The sequence below is a fragment of the Tachysurus fulvidraco genome, chromosome 14 (assembly GCF_022655615.1).
Source record: "Tachysurus fulvidraco isolate hzauxx_2018 chromosome 14, HZAU_PFXX_2.0, whole genome shotgun sequence".
NCBI classification, from domain to species: domain Eukaryota; kingdom Metazoa; phylum Chordata; class Actinopteri; order Siluriformes; family Bagridae; genus Tachysurus; species Tachysurus fulvidraco.
Genome location: NC_062531.1, coordinates 20,918,375 through 20,940,327, shown reverse-complemented (window position 1 = coordinate 20,940,327; position 21,953 = coordinate 20,918,375). Strand labels below are relative to the sequence as shown.

General features: G+C 38.0%; 3 protein-coding genes across 8 annotated transcripts in view; 1 reads left to right on the top strand and 2 right to left on the bottom strand.

Moving 5' to 3' along the window:
* tp73 (tumor protein p73) overlaps window positions 1-3,792 on the bottom strand; it is a 32,491-nt gene extending 28,699 nt beyond the window's left edge. For 2 of the 4 annotated variants that reach the window (XM_047823087.1, XM_027166899.2), the window contains exon 1: window positions 3,632-3,792. In XM_047823087.1, coding sequence (XP_047679043.1) covers window positions 3,632-3,771 — 140 coding nt within the window. In that variant the 5' untranslated portion in view covers window positions 3,772-3,792. The remainder of the gene's footprint in view (window positions 1-3,631) is intronic. The other 2 variants (XM_047823088.1, XM_047823089.1) reach the window with 1 other exon arrangement.
* wrap73 (WD repeat containing, antisense to TP73) lies at window positions 1,389-12,924 on the top strand. 3 transcript variants are annotated; one of them, XM_027166901.2, is made up of 13 exons: window positions 1,389-1,524; window positions 2,926-3,044; window positions 3,282-3,434; window positions 3,776-3,892; window positions 8,164-8,236; window positions 8,337-8,440; window positions 8,604-8,690; window positions 8,845-8,979; window positions 9,225-9,302; window positions 9,489-9,591; window positions 10,519-10,644; window positions 11,027-11,224; window positions 11,712-12,924. In XM_027166901.2, exons 2-13 carry the CDS (start codon window positions 2,976-2,978, stop codon window positions 11,816-11,818), a joined length of 1,350 nt encoding a protein of 449 aa, XP_027022702.2. In that variant the 5' UTR covers window positions 1,389-1,524; window positions 2,926-2,975; the 3' UTR covers window positions 11,819-12,924. The 3 variants fall into 3 exon arrangements, with proteins under 3 accessions (XP_027022702.2, XP_027022703.2, XP_047679046.1); XM_047823090.1 differs by having other exon boundaries at window positions 1,400-1,524; window positions 2,929-3,044; XM_027166902.2 differs by lacking the exons at window positions 11,027-11,224; window positions 11,712-12,924 and adding an exon at window positions 10,734-11,017.
* A 65-nt stretch (window positions 12,925-12,989) lies between these two features.
* Window positions 12,990-21,749, bottom strand: tprg1l (tumor protein p63 regulated 1-like). Its single transcript, XM_027166903.2, has 6 exons — window positions 21,116-21,749; window positions 18,424-18,515; window positions 17,236-17,286; window positions 17,011-17,136; window positions 16,506-16,659; window positions 12,990-15,526 (listed from the first exon to the last, which is right to left on the bottom strand). The coding sequence occupies exons 1-6, from the start codon at window positions 21,353-21,355 to the stop codon at window positions 15,332-15,334; spliced, it is 858 nt and encodes a 285-aa protein (XP_027022704.1). The 5' UTR covers window positions 21,356-21,749; the 3' UTR covers window positions 12,990-15,331.
* Window positions 21,750-21,953: the final 204 nt, after the last annotated feature.

Here is a 21,953-nt window from a genome sequence, read left to right as displayed (position 1 = left end):
CTCTGACCAGCTCATCACCTTCTCACAGCCTAATATCGATTTCTAACTCACATAACACGTACTAACACAAATACAGATCTATAGCAACATTTATTCCCGTGTTTAAGATAATAATAATAATAATAATAATAATAATAATAATAATAATAATAATAATAATAATAATAATAATGCCTGGAAAATAATAAAAGGTGTAGTTACAGTATAAAAATAAATCAAACTGCTTGGTGCAAAGAACAAATTATGATTTTTTGTCAGGATAATAATAATAATAATAATAATAATAATAATAATAATAATAATAATAAGTATAATAAGTAAAGTATAATAAATAATAATAGTAATAATAATTATTATTACTATTATTATTCATATTATTATTGCGATTGTTTTATTATTATTATTATTATTATTATTATTATTATTATTATTATTATTATTATTATTATTATTATTATTATTATATAGTGTTATATTACATCACAAGTCCTAGAAAAACATAACAAACAGATCATCTTTACATTACTGATTGAACGTCATTAACTTGGCCACATAATCTCGCAGGGACAAATTCACTAAATCAAAACAACCCAAGTCTGCTTTCTTACCTTGTATAATAAAATTCGCGTTCCAGCTTTAAGATATCCACCGTGGCCTATAAGTTCATGAATCCCAGAATCATTTTTAATTGAAGTGTTGAAAGCCGGACAACTCTTGAAGAGGATATAATAATAACAATAATAATAATATCCGGCTCATAAGCGGCTGTGTGTCTGCCGTTGAACTGAAATATCCAGTGGCAATAAAATACAGCTCAGAGTGAAGCGGGTGTTGAGTTGAAGGTGAAAATGAAATGAAACGAACTGAAAAGAGAGTGGGAGGCAGTGGAAAGTGTGTGTAGGAGCTGATGGAGCAGGTTAGGGGATGGGGAAATAGGTTTGCTGGGATGGGCTGGGTGCTGGGAGAAATAGGGCTGACAGGAGGAGGCGTTAGCCGCCGTTTGGGCTCACACGAGCGGGAAACACCACTCTCTCACCAGGGGATCACACAGGGTGCAGATCCAACTGCCCTGCAGCTTCATACCCAGCCAAGCAATACTCATCACTTTTCATCTCACACTCATAAATAATATAACGCATACTGAATAAAAAAATAAATAAATAAAGGATTTATTTTTCATTTTAGGGTTGCTATTTATTTAGTTATCTATCTATCATTTAATATAATTATTTTTTAATGATTATAAAATGAAAATTTTTTTATTAGTTTTAACATTACAGAGTGAACCAATTTATCTAAATTTCACAAGAAATTCCACATAAAAAATACATTTACGCCGAAGAAATACACTAAACTACATTTCCCATGATGCCAACGGACAACGCTGATTGGTTGCTTAATGATACACTTCCGAAACACCAATCCAACCGTCACGACGAGGGAAGATTTTGCTGCACATTGAAACTTCTTGCATTTTCTACACGGTTTGTTTGTTTGAAAGAATCAGCTAATTCGGCCACCAAGGTAAATACGACCTGTTAGAGGTTTAGCTAATAGCTCATATGCTTTTTTTTGTGGTTAGTGGACGTGTTTGAATGAGATAAGCTAACCAGCTAATTATATGGACGCGTTTTTGGCAGTTTATTTGTTTATCAAACACAAATGTTTATCTACGTCTACGGTTAGATTCTAAAGTCAAGAGAAAAGGGGAAAACATTTCAAACCTAATGTACATCTCGAGTTTTATTTATTCCAGAAAACCTGTAAACTAGTTTATAATCTGTAATTAACTGCTTTTTTTCTGAGCCACTACTGTAATCATAAACAGTAGTATTTACAGTATACTCATAATAAGTATACGATAATATTATTTATTTTGCTGTAGAAGTGTTAATGATTTATTCACACTATGGCTGTGTTTTTGTGTCTTAACATTTTTTCCTCATGACCACTCAGGGAGTTTTCCCCTTTCCCTGATCATCTCTGGCTTTGTTTGTTAGGGATCTAAAGCTACATTTAAATTTCTGTGAAGTCTAATGTTAAAATTTTAGAGACCCTGGATGTTGCTTAATGTTATAATCAATAAGTGTTGATGCATAAGAAACGTATCCTAATGTGATTTTATGATGTTGTTTCATCAACAGTTATAACGATATATGTATGTATGGTTGTGTACATTATGTTTACAGTTAAAAAAAAAAACATCAGCACTTCATAATTGGAAGTAGAAGGAACATAAGACAACATTTGGAAAAAAAAATGTATTAATTTAAGTGTAATTATACATATGGTGACGGAAGTCTAAACATATGACCAGTTTGTTTATACGTCTCTTATTTAGGGAAAGTTAATGCATTAAATTGTTCAATAAGGTTTGGCACTCAGCATATGGATTTTGGTAAAGTTGGAGTGGCGCCATCATGTGTTTCATAAGAGTAGTTATAACAAATGCACTGCCATGACCATTCTGGTTCTCTGACCTAATTTGAAGAAGGCCGTGTATGAGATTTAGCAGAAATTTTTGAAGAAACAAGGGGTTGACTAATCGGCTCGGATGATTAAAAAACTGAAGGCAATTGGTCTGCACACAAGTTACTGGGAAATATTTAGATCATATCAGATCACAGGAGGTGGGATGCAAACATTGAACTTACAATTTTGCATTTTTTTAAACTAATATTCCTGTATTGCGTGTATTATGTGCCCTTTTTTGTTATATGTGATAATGAACCCAATTTTGTTATTTGTGATCGTACCATCTGTAAAACAAGTCACACATGTGTTGCTGGCTAAAAGAAATGTTCATTTTGTCTAAAGACTTTGTCAACTAACTGTGTGTATTAAGGCAGAGCACAATGATAAGTAATTCTTATATAATTGTAATCTTATATAAGTTATATAAATGATGATCTTAAATCCCAACAGCAGGCGATTCCTAGCATTCACCTGTGGCACATCACCTTTCGTGCTCTGGCATGAATTTCTCGGATCTCCTGAAGCAGTCCAACCAGCTGTGCAAACTTTCCACCGACGGAAAGTATTTGGTATGGAATCAAACCTCAGTATATCATATAGGTGTCATAACTATCATCTAAGGGAAAGTATAATCGTAACCATCTTTAATAAAACCTCAGTCTCTATTATTTAAATATAATTTGTGTAGTGGCCTTTAGTATTAAATGCTTAACAGTTTTGTTATCTCTCTTTTCAGTATGGGGATTAGATATAGACATATTAGGTTATAGATATAGTTTAACTAACTAACCCCTTGTGTCTTACAGGCCACATGTGTTCAGTATCGCCTGGTTGTGCGGGATGTCAGGACTCTGCAGATTTTACAGCTCTACACCTGTCTGGACCAGGTAGCGCACATGGACTGGTCTTCAGACTCCCTCTTCATCCTCTGTGCTATGTACAAAAGAGGGCTTGTACAGGTACTCACAGAACTTACTAGTCCTGTTGCCGAGAGTCAAGGGTAGCTAATTAGGTGGGGAAATAATGGATAATCTCCTGGATGTGCATGCCTTAACTAACGTTTTTCGTTTGCTTCATGTTGCCTGCTTTTAAATGAATATATCTCCCCATAATCACTTTATTAAAAAATACATAAACAGTCTAATGACAGTCGTACCTTTCTAAAGGAAGCCAGCGCCAGTCCTTCATTTTGTTTCCTGATTCAGGAGTGCAGGTGGAATGAAAGCGGTGAACAGGGCTGTTCTTAATGGTGATGGTGTGCAGGTTAACGTGGATGTGTATTTCTCTCTCTCTCATGCAGGTGTGGTCTCTGGAACAGCCAGACTGGCGTTGTAAGATAGACGAGGGCTCGATCGGACTAGTCTCCTCACGCTGGAGTCCAGACGGACGTCACATACTAAACACCACAGAGTTTCACGTAAGTGTGAAGTCAGGAGGAGTCTAACGCGTGCCATGTCAACTGTCGCTGCCTCGTAACCGAGGACCTGAAAATAGCAGGCTGTCGGGTGGACCAGGGCTGGACCTCAAATAACCATCTAACATAGAGCGCTGAGCTATGTCCAGCGCCTGTTCACTTTACAGACAAGTCAGTGAGGGGGAAAAACCAGGGAGGGATCATTTATTGGGGTTACTGGTGTTGTACAATTACCATGGTGTGTAAGCATGTAACCTTTCCTGGAAAATGTTTGGAAGAAATGCTGGAAAGCAAGTCTGGACCCAAGGAATCAGAAACAAACTATCTTAGGCCTGGTGTCACTCAGTGTAGCGGTGCTTTGGTAGACTGTAGTGCTTTTTATAGTTTTAATTATAAATTATACAAATTTAGAAACCCCACCTTGTCTCATGATAAAAATCTGACTCATCATTTGGGATAAAAATATGGAAAATCTGTAGATGGAATTTCTGTCATGAATGTTAGTTTTTCTAGTTTTAGGTGCTCCGTGACTTCACACATGCTTAACTACTGTGGCTGTGGGAAGTATCTCCTTCTCCAGAGGTGTTTTTGAAATGGCCATGAAAGCTACTCAGGATAGTGAAGAACTACATGAGAATCACTCTATATCCCTCTATCTGTGCCTGTTAGGATTACATGTGGGATGTGTGCCAGTACAGGAGATGCCTGCTGCCTGAACTCGACTCCAAGAGTCACTGACAGGTGCTGAGACGCAGAGCAGCTGTGTCTGGGAATGGAAGAGGGGGAACAGAGCTGGGTGTCTATGACATTCTCACTTTCTCTCCCACTCAGTAGCAATTAAAATTTAGACTTTGTCTTTCCATTTGTCTCTGACGTGACTTTTTACTGTCAGAAAGTGGAATATGTAGTGTTGATTTTCTGGTAGAAAATCCATGCAGGTTAATGTAATGTGTGTATGTTGGAGGATGGTGAGTCTCTAACGCAGGCAGGTTTAGTAAAGCTCTGTCATTAACAACGTTTGCTCGTAGGGTAGAGGGTCAGATGATGACGTTAGGTTTTAGCCGACATCACATTCACACTAGAGAAGAACACGTTAGGGTTTGGTTATAAGGTGGTTTGCATGTTGGGACTTTGGTTTCATATTAGTGATAAACAGCTAACATGTTTGGGAACTGCTGTGTGGCATTACTCCAGCCAGTGTGTTTTTTCAGCCCCCCTTTAGAGTTTATTTGCAGACAGATGATGATACTTGTTTGTTATTAAGGCTTTTTAGTGGCACATCTGTTTTGAAAAGGACAATGAAAGTACAGTTAAATAAGTTCTGAGTTTTTCTGAATGCTTTGGGTTAGTGAAGCAGCCAGTTGTTAAAACTGGAGGCTGTAATGTGTTACTGACATACATTAATTGGTCTACACATGCAGGACAATACACAGAATATGAATATTGGGGAAATTAGGTACAGGTGAGCATAATTAGAGACAGAACAAGTAAAGGATAGGGTGGAGACTGATACTGTAACAAGAACTAAAACAAAAAAGCACACTTGTTGCCATGGGAACAAACAACCGTGCAACTCGAGGAGGGTGAGCTTGTGACCAATCCAAATTCAAACAACAGACCAATTAATTATTTTATTATTTTCCCCGAAATGTTTTATTAGATCATAATACTGTTGTTTTTCTCTTGGATCTGGATCTTTTTTCCCTTCTGGAGACACCTCGACTATACGCTATCTAACACTTTGTCCCAGGTGTAGTGGTCCAAGTGTTTGCTAAGTGTTGTAAGTGGCTCATGAAAGAAGAAACCCAAGGGCACTGGAGAATAGTATACCACTCAAATGATGCCACATTGTTTGGGATCCTATCAACAACTCTTTTGCCATCATGAAACTACCGAGGCTGCTCACGGTCTCGGTTTTCTAATGGCCCACAGTCCAAATGCTGAACATTAGACAGGGCCAAAATCCCCAAGCTGGCAGGGGTGGCATCTCCTGCCCCCTAAGCAAGTCTGGCGGGACTTTATCGGATACAAGTGAGAATCAAATCTGTAACAGGAGCATTGGCACTGTATCGTTTTAAAGTGATTTCTGATGTGGAATGCCCTGGCTTAATCCTCTGCTGACAGGCAGGTCTATGTAAAGATTCTTGCAAATGCCACTCCAGCTTCTTGCACACAAAGGGGCTTTCCCACTGTGAGTCATATTGATTCCTGTCATTTCTAAGTAGGTTCTATGTCGTATTAAGTAAAAGTTTTAGTTTTCTCTCCTTGTTGTTGTCTTTGCACTGTGAGCTTTATTTTTTCATCCATTTACCCCACTGTAGGTTAACTGTGTACTTGGGTCTTGAATCAGACAATGTTGTAGTTTTTTTAAACAGCTTTTTGTGTGACAGAACAGTGACCTGCAGCTGTCACTCTACTGTATATTCCCCTGAGGTTCCAGACATTGTGGTGACACGTGTCTGACTCGACTGGCTCACTAAACCCTCGAACACTAGCTTCAGGAGCTCCTCAGGCCTCCAGTGTGCCTTGTGACACTGAAACTCATCTCCCATCTTCATCTCTACTGTCCTAAAGTTTTAGCTATGCCAAGCCTCTCTCTCCTTCACAACAGACTCACAGATAACCTACTCTGTGTAGCAGACATGATGAGAGGCAGCATCGCTTAAAGTGATCGCTCTGTCAAGATGCCGGTTCCATTGAACTGAGATGTCTGATGCAGCTGTAGGGCTTTGATCAATCCATTCAGGGCTGAAGACAGATAGTCATGAGAGAGGGAGCAGCTGATGCACATTAGGTGTTCTTCTAGAACTTGAGTTCACCAGAGGACACACCAGTAGAAACAGCTGGGAAGCACAGAGTGCATCGTTTTTTGTAAGGATCAATCTGATGTGTCTTTGAGTTTTATGTATATTAGACATGTTTCAGGAAGAGAGAAATGCCGTAGATTAAGAAAGTTATCTCACAAGCCTGCACAGCGGCTATGGCAGTGTTGGCCAAAGGAAAATCTTTCAGTTCTGTAGTCAGCTCACACTACATTATAAAACTCACTTATATGAGTGGGTTACACTTACTAGGCCTAAAGACCACATACTGATTTAATGGTTTAATTACAGCCAACAGAACTTTGGCTGATTTTACAGTGTGTATATACATAAGGCATTTGGCTGATGTCCTTCTTCAAAGGTGATTTTAAGAATGCTTTAAAATAATGACGGTTAATGGCCCGACTTAAAAGGTAAAGTACTTAAGGTTCATTTTATAGTTGATCAGATTCAGTTTCACAAAATAAAAACAGTTAGTGAGGGTCATTTCAGAGATGAATCATACTCTCATTTCATGCCAAAAAAAAAAAAGAAAGACATGGTATTAATATTAGGAATGTTATGATTTACAGTATTACTTAGATTAAAAAACAAATAGAACCCCAAGCCAAGGGATGTCTCCAACACCAAGAATTCTAGACTTACTAATAACTCACTAATACATATTACTCATTTGCCTGAAATGCCCACTTCTAATATATTTCGGACAGGAAGGAAGCTATAGTGGAAAAAGCTAATTAGTTCATCTGCTGGAAATAAAGATAATGGCAAATAAATCCTACAAAGTTTTAAGCACTCATTCTTGAAATATCACAGTATGGTGGTAGCGTCATGCTTAAGGGCTGATTTCTGCAGCAAGAACTGTGTATTTTGTCAAGATAAAGGGAATCCTGAACAGCTACAAAATACCAGTCAGTTTCTGTTAGAAAGCTGAAGATGAAAAGGAATTTCACCTTTCAGTATGACAGAGAGCCAAATCCTACATCTAAATTAAGAATGAAATAGTTTAACCAAAAGAAGAGCTATGTTTATAAACGACTTACCCCGAGCCCAGAACTGAATCCCACTAAAAAGCTTTGGGGTGACCTGAAGCAGGCTGTGCACAGGAGATGATGCTGTTACAGTTTGATGGATCTACAATGTTTTTGCAGTACAGTGTGGGATTAGATGTGCCATGCTGATAGACTCTGGTGTAAAGATAGCAAAAGGTGATTAATCCGTATTTAGGGGTGTGCACACACATTCAACCAGATTGTTTGTTTGTTTTTCAAATTTTGTTGGAAAAACCTAGACACAATTTATCTTGGATACATTTTTTTTCCACATTACAAAAGCTTGCCATTTAAACAGGGGTCCTTTTGCATTCAACATTCAAAGCCTCGTGGTTTTGTGCTTTAAGCAATATAATGTCGTTTTTGGTGTTGAATATGGCTTTTCTGTTTATCCTTACAGTTAAGAATCACTGTCTGGTCTCTTTGCAACAAATCTGTCTCTTATATCAAGTACCCTAAAGCCTGCCAGAAAGGTGAGTGTGTGAGATTGAAAAGTAACTTAGACAAAGTGTAAAAATCTTTAGGAGTTTACAAATTACACTTACACAATGCCAACTATCATCTTCTCCTTAGGGATGGACTTCAGTACAGATGGACACTACATGGCTCTAGCTGAGCGGCGAGACTGTAAAGATTACATTAGCATATTTGTTTGCGACGACTGGCATCTTCTCAGGGTGAGCAATTCTGTAAATTTGAAGATAATGATTCTGTTAAAATAAAACAAGATTATAAGCAGGCAACTAGCAAGATGAAACCTTTCTATATAATTTAACGTTCTACAGAGATGATTATTAATTAGGAGTATTATGCTTTTGACTTCTGCACAATGTCCTGCAGCATTTTGAGACAGAAACCCAGGACCTAGCAGGGGTGGAGTGGTCTCCTAACGGCTGTGTGCTCGCGGCGTGGGACGCCTGCCTCGAGGTGTGCATCCATCTCACGGGATTAATGACGAATATCCTAAGATTCATATGTATTATTTACTCTGAGATAACGAATTAAAAATACATGTCAACATTATTTCAGAAAGCTTCTCAAAGTTTTTTTTTTTTTTTTTTAAATATGTACATTCCTCTAGTACAAAATGCTGCTGTATTCCCTGGATGGGCGTCTGCTAGCAACTTACAGTGCCTATGAATGGTCACTGGGCATTAAATCAATCTCCTGGAGTCCCAGTAGCCAGTTTCTGGCCATCGGCAGCTATGACGAGAAGGTACGACCTGCTTTTAGCTGGTGATATTAAATGGTGCTGTTAATATGTCACTTCAATAGGTTAAGCCATTGGTTCTTAAACTAGTCATGTCGTCACCAAGACAGTCCATATTTTTGTTCTCTGCCAACTCCTACATCTCATAGATCAACAATGTGGATTGTCTGACAGGAAATGAATTTGTATGTAATTTACACATTCAGGTTCTGTTACAAACCAGCTGTTATGGTGTTATCGTTTTTCATCAGGTTCGGATCCTGAACCACATCACCTGGAAGAAACTCGTCGAGTTCGAGCATCCGGCTACAATCGCTAACCCCAAAGTTGTAGGCATTCATTCCAAATTTTTCCCCACTGTTTCAAAAGTGACTATGTACTTCCTGTAGTTCTGCCAGTATATATAACAATGCATTTCCATGGCTTATAGAGAAAGATGGCTCAGACACGGTATGTGTATGCAGAAAGCTGGACTACATGCCAACGTTTGTTTGAGCATTTGTTTTTGTTATTAGGTTGTATACAAAGAGGTGGAGAAAAAGCCTGTTGTTGGAATCGAGGATTTGTCCAGTCATCAGGGCACAACGACAAATTCCCTGTTCAACACACAGAGCAAATGTAAGGCCAGTGAACTGTTTCAGAATTCAAGTCTTACAGTGGAGCTCTGATGATAATGTTGCTTTGTGTTGGTCAAGCAGGAAAGAACAGAACAATAGATGGACAAAAAAAAAATCACTGATACATTTGTAAAGACAAATAAAATATGATGATTCAAAATCATCACATTTTATGTACATCAGTTAGCCACTTCGTTATAAAATAGACCATAAATCTAAATATTTCCTATCATGACTTATTTAAATGTTTAGCTATTATATTACCTCGAGTAACCGTCTGCTTTGGTTTATATTAGGTCTTGTTTCAGTTATCTTGCTGATGAGCACTATTGGGGTGTGTGTGTGTGTGTGTGTGTGTGGGTGAACATGTATGCTAATATTGCGTGTTATGCAGACAGTTGTGTTTGAGTGGAGCCTGAAGCTGGAAGGTTCGGCATGGTGACAGGGCCATTACGAATTCCAGCACGCAGCAAAGTTGACCAACTATTTCTGTAGGCAGACCATTGACTGAGCTCTGAGAATGCCCCCATATAAATCTTACCACTGAAAACATGGTGCCCAGTGTCATGTTTTGACACGAGATCTCTTCCTTAAGCCGTTGCCTCTGTTCCTAAAAACATGAAACCACCCACGCTGACAGTCACACTTTGCCTCAGAGGTTTCAGACGCTCAAATTCAACTATTTGTTCGTGGTAACAGATGTTGCTTTGCACTTCTAGGGTTGTGTTCACAGCAATTAAGCATCCCATGCTCCTCTGAAACAATCTAATATACTCTATACTCTGGATAAACTGAAATATCCCTGAATTTATTTAAATACTTAAAGGAAAGCAGTGATACTGGTCTGAGATATGCTAGATATTGATTGAGAGCTTGGACTTGTAAAGTTGAGATTTTTCTATTCAACCTGGTTATGACTTTATTTCAGATGAGATTGCTCAACTGCCAGTCGAGGTGTCGGTGGTGAAGCCTGATCCAGACCGTGCCAACCCCAAAATCGGAATCTCCACTCTTGCTTTCAGTGCAGACAACCGCTACCTTGCCACAAAAAATGGTAATAATCTAATTATTGATATTCTGTAATTAGTTTTTATATAGTTTGTTAATGACAAGGGTAAATCCAGTAGGTTGTTTCACATACAGTATGCCATAGCCTCTTCCAGAAGAGTGCCCCCTGCCCCATTTGGCATCACTACCAGTCATGAGAAGCATTACCGGCTGCCCGCTAAGTCTGGTATTTAGAGACATTTGCTGCTTTTAGCTGCTGTGTAATTCCCCTTTATTCTATACACTAAGCTTTATTCTTGCAAGTGCAAACTCCCTGACAAGTGTGTCTTCCTGTTTGGCTTGGCACTGGGGTGTTAATCATCATTAAGTACTCTGATGAGTAGAAATGCCACTGTGTTGGCTGACGCTGTGCCATCCGCGTGTCTCAGACAGCATGGCGCAGTGCGTGTGGCTGTGGGACATGCAGAGGCTCAGCCTGCAGGCTGTGCTAGAACACACTTCAGCTGTGCGCTGCTTCGACTGGGACCCACGCCGGCCACGCCTGGCACTCTGCACCGGAAACTCCAAACTCTATATGTGGTCTCCTGCCGGCTGTGTCTCTGTCAAAGTGGAAGTGGATGGTGTAGGTAGGTTCAAGCTTCTGAGATATTTTACATTTAATCTAAAAATCACATTTGTTACAAATAAATCTCTTTTTTAAAAAAAAGGAGAAAAGAACAATCCTGTAATTTTCCAGAGATCGTGTATGTTATTTTGTCATAACAAACTGACACAAAAGTGATGATAAAAAAAAAATTATTGAAAAATAATAATAAAAAGAAAGTCATATCCCTGCATCCTGTATGAGTAAATATTATTGATGTAAGGAATAAAACATGACCGGTTGTGCCGTTATAGGAAAATAATCAATAACAAGCTGGCTCAGTGAGAAACAGAGATACTCTCACCAATCCTACAGGGATTATTTTCCACTAACACTATGTAAATTTGGTTTATTCCTCTAAGATCGCAGCAGTGTGTATTTCTTTTATAATTATGAACCTATACCTTACGTTTTCCTCCTCACATGCCCACGTGCCCTGGTGGTTCTGTGGCCTGTTCTGTGTTACTCAGGTTTACAAGTGCAGTCACTGTTCTGGAGCTGTGATGGAGAATCTCTGATCCTGTTGGGGAAAGATCAGCTGTGTGTGTGTTACATGGCCACAGATGAGGAGAAATGAGTGCCAAGGAAAAGCCAAATGCGACACAACACTAACACCAGCGTTTCGATGTGCTTTAAAAATAACTGCTCTCTGCAGCAGCTATTAAAAGCAGATAATCTGATGTGTTATGGATTTAGAGGTAACCACGTAGAACAGCACACGTTTGCAACGATGCGGTACCTGGCAAAATCATTACATCCCCTATATGCTGTACTTTTTTGTATCTTTCTGGCTTAGACACAGAAAATCATTAGAGTAGTAATATTTTCTTATAGTGTTATGGTCATTTTTAAGCATTTTTCAAATTAGGATGTTTGAGCTCACATATGTGGAAGAGGGCAAATTGAGCTTTTCTCTGTGCGTTATATTTGCCCCACCCTTTCCATTAGGTAGCTGTTGTAAAGTTTGCTAGGGCAAAGATGGCTGGTGGGTTGATACTGGCTCATAATAGAAGCCTGAGGGTGGCTTAAAAAGTGTCAAGTTTCAAATACAGCAGTTAACTAACAATTTCAAATAATCTCAAAAAGACCTTTAGAACAACAGACAGGAGAGACATTTTACTTTTCCTACATGTTGAGGCCACAACACATTCCTCCTAACGCTAACTGATTTCCGGTATTATTCCTTTCAGTTACAGTGTTTAAGACGTAATAGTTAAATGACGTATACGCTGAATCCGTGGTCGACTGTTTTAAGAGCAGAGTTCAGTAAATGTGTGTTAATAATGGCTATAGTTTTACATATCGTAATAGCACTGCTGTGATCGGCAGCCAGCGTACCTCAGGACTACAGGATGAAATAAGCAATGCTGGAACACAATTACGCCAAGTCTCACTGCACAAGATGAAGCTGTTCATGTTGTAATGTTCAGCATTGTCTGGTTTAATTGTTATTGTATTGAAGACTCCAAATGTCCATGAAGTAAGAGCATTACAATGTAGAACCTGACCGTTTGACATAGCTAACCTATTGCACTCAATTCCGTTATAAATGTGAACTTCTAAGCTGAATAGGAACAGTTTTGTCCGACGTAGGAGAGATTCATTTTTATCTGGAAATGTAGGGGTTAGGGTTATTTTTTATAGGCTCAGAGTTTCTAATAAAGATTTTTCTACAAATCTGAACTGTTTTCTTGTGCCTGAATGTTTGTCCCCATTATTCTTCTTTATTAACTGACAGAACAAAGTACAAGAATGTAGAGCAATTTTAATAAGTCTGAGCATTGTTACAGTACAAATCCACAGAACCGACATGTAGACCACAATGCTGAGTCTGACTCCCATAAACCAACCTGAAGCATGAAAAGGTACAATACTGACTAATAATCGTAGAGAATTTGAGTCCAGCAGTTAGACGTCAAGAAATTGAGGCGTGACAGTATTTTTGAATCAGTGGCTATTAGTATTAATTAGAAATATCTGGTCAGAGATCATGTGTATGAAAGCTGTAAAGGTGATTTGAAGCAACAAGCAGCTTACACATATAGCGCACACAACCACTTTTTACAGTAAACCGCATGCACAGCTCACATGCAATAGTTTACATTTGTACAAAACAAACACACAAATAAAATCATTTAAACAGTGCAATCATTAAAAGGTTTGATACAAAACAACATTGTACAGAGAGAGGGGGGAAAATAAACTGGTAAAAGTGCATACAAGCAAAGTAAGGAACCCGTATTAACGCATCTGCACTAATCATCTCTGGTTAGAATGAAACTCCTAACCCTCATTTGCATCCTTGAACAATAAAAGCAGCATTTAAACTGAAAGTTGCTGAATTACTCTCCTAACCTGAGCCCTGATTAATGTCATAAACTGAGCCGTGTTAGTTACAATTAAGGGTACATTTTTGCAGAAAGTCACCCCAAAAGTGCACTGATTTCACTATGAAGTGTGACAGAACGTGTTGAAGGAAAGGAAACACAGCAGCGTTAGGAACAAAATGTTCACGTTACAAATATCTGTGGTGCGTTTAGTGAAAGTGGTGCAGATTTGTTGGTTGTTCCTGTGAGAAATTAGCAGATGTGTCGCGTATTACACAAATAAACAAGAGCTTCTTTTGTAAGTGTACAAATGACCTGGTGAGAAACCTGGACTAAAGGAGTCAAAGTGCTGCTAAATCCCAGTGGCACTACTGGTAGAAGGATGGCATTGTGGGTAATTAAAAAAAGAGTGAAGTGAACCAAAAAGGGGAAAAAAAAAGTTCAACTGAGTTACAAAAGAAATCACTGAAAAAGTTCATTCTAAACATAATTATGAAATCATTCACAGTGAATTTTCCATTTAAATTCATAAATGATAATGAATACACTTCTAATAGAACAACACTTTTTGGACTGTACTGACAAGCTTGCAGCGGAGTTCTGTATGAGAGGTTATTAACGTAATCATCAGCTTTATGAGCTTCATACAAACTTCTTTGCATAAGCAGTCTGGTTCAACAAAATTTCTACATCACTGACCTGGTTAATGAGAGATGAATTCACACATGAATTAATCTATGCGTTGGACTACCCTTCTGTACCTGGCTAGAGCAAGCATTGGAACACACACACACACACACACAGATTAATGACTGCTTTAGCAATCTCAGTGACAGCACTGATGCGTGTCACATTTCTTGTTTTAAGAATGACTTTAACATTACAGTTGGTTTAAAATTGTTAGGCTTTTAAAATGAATTCAGTAACAGTAGTTATAATAACGATTAGTACTTTATATGAGATATTTCTGAGGCAAATAGAATTTAAGTAAACGTATTAACAGGCGTTTTTAATTGAAATTTCTCTTAATTCTAGCTTGAAAAATAGTGCAAAAAAAAAAAAATTTACCACTACAAGAAACAAACGTGTATCTGTTACATCTAGAGCATTTACCCCTTCAGTGAACTGGAAATATTGGCCGACATTTAGGCTGACTGCTGTATCGTCATAGCAACCTTGAAAACTTAGTGAACGCTAAGGCGAAACTGTAGACGCTGGCACAGTTTGTATGTTGTCTGCCTTTAGAGGAATACTGACATTATGGCTGTTCTTCTGTTTACTGACAATGAACATTTTTCCATCGTGCTGTCCTCATCATTAATGATGAGGACAGATCATATATCATAAATAATCAATAATCTGGTGACCTGACAGAACATGTTAACAAAAGGGATGTGGTGCATTACACTAATATTTTTTATGATTAATACCTAAGGTTTTAACAAACACTGGATCCTAATCCACTACTGCTACCTGTAAAGCGCTCCAGCACGCACACTCCGAATCCCACCTCAACATACTGTTAAAAAAAATACACATAGTAGAGTAGGACACCAAAATGAAGCAGGATGGCACAAGCCCAGTAAAGGGGCATCGATGTTGGCATCGGATGCTTCTAGGCACATGCTGTGGAGCCAGAGAGTCACATTGGTGGCATGAAGAGGGGCACGCTTCACCCTCCACTGAAATCCAGCAAGCAACACAAAAGGGATTCATGGAGCTCAACATATTCAAGTGCAACAATGCAGGTTAGCCATGATAAACTAGAAGCCGATTTTGCCTCTGGTCATGGAGTAGCCCAGTTTGGCCTCGTTGTTGATGAAGGACATGATGCCTAGGTAGGTCTCGATGATCAGCGGCCGCTCCAGCAGCAGCACCCCGTTAGACCGGCCCGGGATCGGAAACTCCTTATGGGCTCTCTTTACTGCCTGGATCAGCTGAGTTTTAAAGTTCTCCAGCTGATGAATGAAACAGGAAGGTCACTGCAGCCAGCTGAGGATCTCTCAGAGCTGAATAATCTTGCACTGTCTGCTTACATTTATATACATTTACTAGTTCAGCTGATGCTTTTATACAAAGTGATTTAATACTGAAACAGGACACAAGTGAGCAGTTTAGATTAAGAGTCTTGCTCAAGGAGCCACAGTGGCAGCTCTGGAATTTGTAGCTCAAAGCCATAACCACTGAGCCGCCACCAAAAAAAAGCAATTAGGCCATCCTTCAAAATATTCTTGTTTGCCGTAACCCGACCGACCCTGTTAATTTAAGGCCGACACAATTATTTGTTTTTGCATTAAGACTTGCCGGTTGTAAATTTGCGTTAAGACCGACCAATTTTTTTTTACTCTTCAAATAACTAATACAAAAGCAATAAAATAATATTAATTATATTTTAGCAAATATTGTTAATATATAAATTGCCTAGACCTACATACAAAGGCTACGTTCTTTCTTTTAAATAAGAACCTGCTCGCTTCGTCTCATACTCTCATTCACTGTCAGAGTCAACGGTTCGCGCTTGGTAATGATGGCTGCGGCTGCAGTAAACAAAATGTTCGCTGTCACCGTTCAATGTCATACGGGTTCGGGCACCATAATACATCTAAAAAATTCATTAAAACAGCTTGACACTGCTTTAACTGGGCACGAAGTTCTGGAAAAACTGTGTCCAGCATCAAAATAAAGTTTGCAATGATGCGCCCGAAGGCACGGGTTGAAGACCCAGTCAGAGACGTCACGATATGCTAATTTGTTTAAATTCATACCTACGTAATCACTTCACCAAAATTGTGAAAAACTTTTTTTTTTTTTTACATTGAAACTTGAAAAAGAAAAAAAAATAGACCTAACTACCAACCTAACTTTTTTTTTTTTTACTGCAAACCTAAATATTTTTAAGGATGGCCTTAGAATATTCTTTTATATATGCATATTTACCTGGCAAAGGGAAGCCACCTTTTCATCAGCGTGGGCCATGGGGTGCTCTGTGAAGGTGGCATAGGGCATGTCGGTGGACCAGGGATTCCAGCGGTTTAGAAAAGTAGGTCTCGGTCGTTTATCCCAATGCACACGAACACCACTGCCCTCTCTCCTGTACACAGACAACAACCGATTTGTCATTTTAGTTGGTCCAGAGTTTTAAGAGAGTAAGCTGGTATGAATTAAAAAATTAAAAAGTCATGACAACAAACATCATATGGAAGGGAATATTCAGACACTGGGGATTCCGTCTGTGCTTCATGTCCAAGCCAAACACATCAGAGTTTTAATGATTACACTCCCGTATTAATGATAACAGGATAATGGCCAAACCCAATCTTATACTTTCTGCTTATTTGGATCGGCATGTGCTCGATAAAAGATCGACGTTGTTATTTAGAAAAGAGGAAATATTCATGTTGCATGATTCACACATTTTCTCTAAACTCTTATCTGATCTTACTTATTCAGAGATTTTGGTGGAAACTCGAACTCTCCGACTGAAATGGTGTCCACAGCGTTTAAGGAAATTCTGATGACCTGCTGACACAGCAAGTTTATGAAGTCATATTTACAAACCAGAAGGGACCTGCAAAACACCACAAGACAGCACACATCAGTACACTAAGCCCTGTTCCGCTCTACTGGCGGGTTAAAACAAGGCATCACAAGAACAGTCCTTTCTCACCTCTCGGTTATGAGCACCAGTCTCTCCTTCTCATTGTTCCAGTGATCAACTCTGTAGAGAAAGTATACCTGGTTGGTCAGGCTCAGCTGAAATCCAATGATCAGGATTGTGAGTTCAGAATAAAACAATATACACTTGTCTTATGTTAAGCATGTATTTAAAAATTCCATATAATTTGTGTTGCTGCTTACTGAAGTATATATAATGTGGGTAACAATATCAGTCTGAATCTTACTCGCAGTTCGCTAACGTTATTTCTCTCTCTCTCTCAGTCTTTCTGTCATCTGATTGGCTGCTGGTTCCTACCTAGTGTTATTACTCTGATATCTAAAACTGCTCCTTATTTTTTCCTAAAGTCTGCAGAAGCATAGCACATCATCTCATGTTTAAAAGGCCGTAATATAGAGAAATATTCGACAGAAATATCGGATGCACTTTTTTATATTATCCAGTTGAATGTAGTAATTTCAGTGATGCAACTGTTAAATGGGTATTTCAATACTCAAATAAACTCCTGCTCTGTAGCTGGATTTGACGTAACTCCAACACAACAACAGACACAAAATTGACTGTAAATTACAGCAGTGTTAACGTGAATAAGCAACACTGCACTATAGAGGTTTTTCCAATACAAACTGAAGCTTTATTCGTGCATCACAGCTGCACCTCAGATCATAAAATGTTTCAATGATTATATACCATATAACATGTAAAGAAATAACATCTACACTTTTCCAAAACATCCTCTCGCATTGCTTTGCTCTAAGGCGGTTTGTCTGTCAGGCAAATGCTATGCTAGGAGACTTTAAGCATGATTTTCTGTTTCCAGGCTTAAACTTTTCCGATCTAGTTTATCTTTTAGGATGAACAACATAGATGAGTCTTGTATTTCATGCACAGTAATAAGCAATATAATGATTAAAAGCCAATAGCCAATGAGTGAGCTATTTATAAATGAAAATGGCCATGATGTGGACAAGAAACAAGACCAATCATCGACAACAATGAATGAGGTCTGTTTTCCCCCAAACACATCTCAACCTTCTCATACTTTATGTTTGTTCTATTGTTAGGGCAAAAATTCCGGCTCCATGATTGTTCGTGTAACACAATAGCACAATCGTGTTACTGAAATTCCCTTGAAATTCACGATTAATCAACAGATGTAATGAGAGACAGTTCACTCACTCTGCTAAGAGCCACACACTCAGAACCTCGCCGTCTTCTGAAGGTAAAGCCACCGTACGGATATCGTTCACCGCCTGCTCTATGGTTCCTGGCTGGAGAACAAAAAAAAATAATAATAATAATAATATTTTCTCAGGTAGCAGTGTTAAAGGATGAACAAATCTGAAGCAAAAAAAGGTAATTTAAAAATGTAAGTTAAATGTACATTAATTCTCACGACATGCACCGTTTTGTGCCTCACCAGATGGACTAATAGAAACTAAAAGAAATGGCAACTCATCTTCTTTTAATGCCTCTGTTTTTCCCCCGAATACAGCTTTCAGCCCTGTCATTATGGTCCATTCACTGAGGCAAGCATTAGAATGTGTGTGTTTATAACTATACAATGTAGACAATGTGTTTCAAAAAGACTTACTATACACTTTAAAGACACCAGCATTTTGTAGTAACAATTTGGAGCCATTTGGATCCATTTATTATCCGTCTGTTCCTCAGTTTTACACACAAGCTACATAAACAGGAGCCAACACTGCTTAAAACAAATCACCATATATATTTCTTTGCAAAATGCAGTGTGCAGATTTAAAATGTTTCAAATGTAGTATGTAAAACTAATACAATATTAAGTGAAAAGTGAATTAAGTGCAGTAATATATATATAAAGGGGAGAGTGGGGTAAGATGACCCAGTGGGTAAGTTGACCAACCCCCTGTTTCTGGGCAACTATGCAAATTTGGTGTAATGTGACCATACATGCTGAAGGACTCCATCATTTGTCATTTTTTTGTGAAGAGGAGAAGCACATGGGACAAGGGACAAGTTGTTTTTTTTCCACAAAAACACTTATTTGCTTGTTAAAGTTGATTTTCTGCATTTCAGGTATACTCGCTGTTGTGCCAAAGCAAATTTATCTAGGTCTAAAGTGTATGGTACATTTTGGTTATTTGTCAACATATAAAACCATGTGAATCATCAAGCTAAAAGTTAGCCTGAATTGCTAAGCTAGGCCATTTTTCCCAAAATGGTGGCTATGGGGCAAAGTGAGCCAGATGATGTGGGGTAAATTGAACCAGTGGTTGGATCAATGAAGACACCTTTGCAGAGTTCTTTGAACATCTGGTTCAGCATACCAAGTGCTCCTCTGACCATCTCATAGTGCTACTACTTGATTTAAGCAAAGAGAAAGGGGATTATTATGCTCACAATTCCACCCCACACATCTCATTGCCTGCAGCTTCTGGACAAGAGTGTCTATGGTCCATTCAAGACCAAATACAGCCAGCATATACTGTACCACATCCATGTATGTGTGAACGAGGCTTTCATGTCAGCAATGACACCATGTGACATCTGTTCTGGATTCAGGTCCACAGGGATTTTTCCTTCAACAGAGATATTTTCTCTGATGCAGAGTTTGAACCATCCATGGTGTCAGACAGACCAAACCCTGATGTGCTGTCTACTTCTGTAGAAGATCAACCCATGGCTTCAACCTCCACCTCTATGTAGGATCTATCCCACTGAATGATGTGCTGAAGAAGCTTCCTAAACCTTGAAAGGTTGGACTTCAACTTTAACTGGTTTGTTTTGTGTTGTTTGAGGTAGCTTTAATAAATGACATTGTTTGGAAAGGTAAGTGAATTGTTAAAAAACTTTTTTTTTTTTAAAGTTTTTTTTGTATTATACTTGCATAAAATAGGATGGTCAATTTACCCCCAAATGGCTCAATTTACCCACTGACTGGGATCAACTTACCCCTAGCCTGGGGTAAGTTGAATCACATGAACACTTTTTTGTTTCTGAGGTCATATTTTCAAGGATCTATGTCATAGGTGCATTCTTATATTTTCAGTTGATAGGTAACATCCCAAATTAACAGTAGATGTCTTCGTTTTACTTCTGTCTAAATTTCCCTTGCCTGGAGATCCACATAAGTAAAATCTGGCTCATCTTACCCCTCATCTTACCCCTCTTATCTGGCTCATCTTATATATATATATATATATATATATATATATATATATATATATATATATATATATATATATATATACACACACATACACATATATGTATATATATATACATATATGTATATATGTATATACACACACACACACATATATATATATATATATATATATATATAGTGTGTATATATATGTATATATATATATATATATATATATATATATATATATATATATGTGTGTATATATACATATATACATATATGTATATATATATATATATATATATATACTGAAAACAAAAAATATAATACTAAACTATGTTCCATTTCCATATATCTAAAAGTAAATTCTTTGTCCTATTAACCAAGTTAAAACTTTATACACAATAATGCACTTTCCTATATAAATGCATGTGAAGCTACTAAAGCTAGAAGATGGAGTCCACTTAAAACACTAGTAATTCCATAATTATATATACTATTTAGATAACATTTCTTAAAATAAATAAGAGATGGACCTTTGCGCATCTCACTAAAGTTATTATTGTCATATTAGCAATTTTGTCTGAAGTATTTGACATATATTGCCAGCTGATTGTTTTGAAAGCTGAAGCTAATAAATTAGCTAGCTAAACAGTCATTATTAGCTACGGTGCATTACAAACCGACTTATTTATACCTAATAAACTGCTATTTCTTAATATTTTGTGTGGTTCTTACCCTAAATACGAAGTAATCCTTCACTTTTGCACGGAGGGTTGGGTTGTGGACGTGAAAAGGTGTGAGTTTTTGGAGTGGAGAGCAGCAGGCTACAGCAGCACCGAAGCCGAGCATAGGCTGGGCCTCAGGCCCCGGACTGAACGCCACCTCAAGCCCGTCCAGCGCTTCCTCAATGCCGTCAGCATGCAGAACCGCCGCCCCTGGACTCTCCGGCTCCACCGAGTCATTCAGCTGAAGCATGTTACTCTAAACGTTTATAACTAACAGCAATAATAGCTTTATTTTATTTAGCTCGGTTTAGATAATCACAACCCTGCGAGTTTTCCTGCAGGAGAAGGCAGAAGGCTCTCTGCAGAAGCTTGTTTTGCTTAGTAGGGAAACACCCACATGCTCAACTCTTAAAGCAACATTTACCTTCAGAAAGCACTGGGAATAAATCAGTGTCTAAATAAATCCCCACAGTTTATTTACAGGTTTGTATTTGGTCTCTTTACAAATTTGTCACACTGTTGTGTTTGTATAATGCCTCAGTTTTGTTTTGTTTTTTTAACTTTTTTTAGGATGACTAGAATCACTAAAAACACAAAAACACAAAAAGCTATTTGAATACATTTTTGATTTAAATTGGTTTGAAACAGTAAATTCACTGAAATGACCTCAAACGTATTTCCCTTAATCAGAAACTTGTATCTGTTGTGAGTGGAGTTAAAGAAGCTTTGTGCTCCCTCTGCTGCCTGTGAGGTGAACTGCAGGTTAGAAATAAAATATTGTGACATTTTTTAGGAAAGTATAATAAAAATAATAATACAAAATTATAAAACTCCTGACTTTATTGACA

Bases quoted from the DNA above. Each gene is read 5' to 3' on its own strand.
- wrap73 (XM_027166901.2), top strand. From the start codon at position 2,976: ATGAATTTCTCGGATCTCCTGAAGCAGTCCAACCAGCTGTGCAAACTT. The intron at 8,441-8,603 runs GTGAGCAATTCT...AATGTCCTGCAG, and splicing joins ACGACTGGCATCTTCTCAGG to CATTTTGAGACAGAAACCCA. The intron at 8,980-9,224 runs GTACGACCTGCT...GTTTTTCATCAG, and splicing joins TCGGCAGCTATGACGAGAAG to GTTCGGATCCTGAACCACAT.
- tprg1l (XM_027166903.2), bottom strand. From the start codon at position 21,355: ATGCTTCAGCTGAATGACTCGGTGGAGCCGGAGAGTCCAGGGGCGGCG. The intron at 18,516-21,115 runs GTAAGAACCACA...TTTGTTCTCCAG, and splicing joins AGGATTACTTCGTATTTAGG to CCAGGAACCATAGAGCAGGC. The intron at 15,527-16,505 runs GTAAATATGCAT...TTCATTCATCAG, and splicing joins AGGTGGCTTCCCTTTGCCAG to CTGGAGAACTTTAAAACTCA.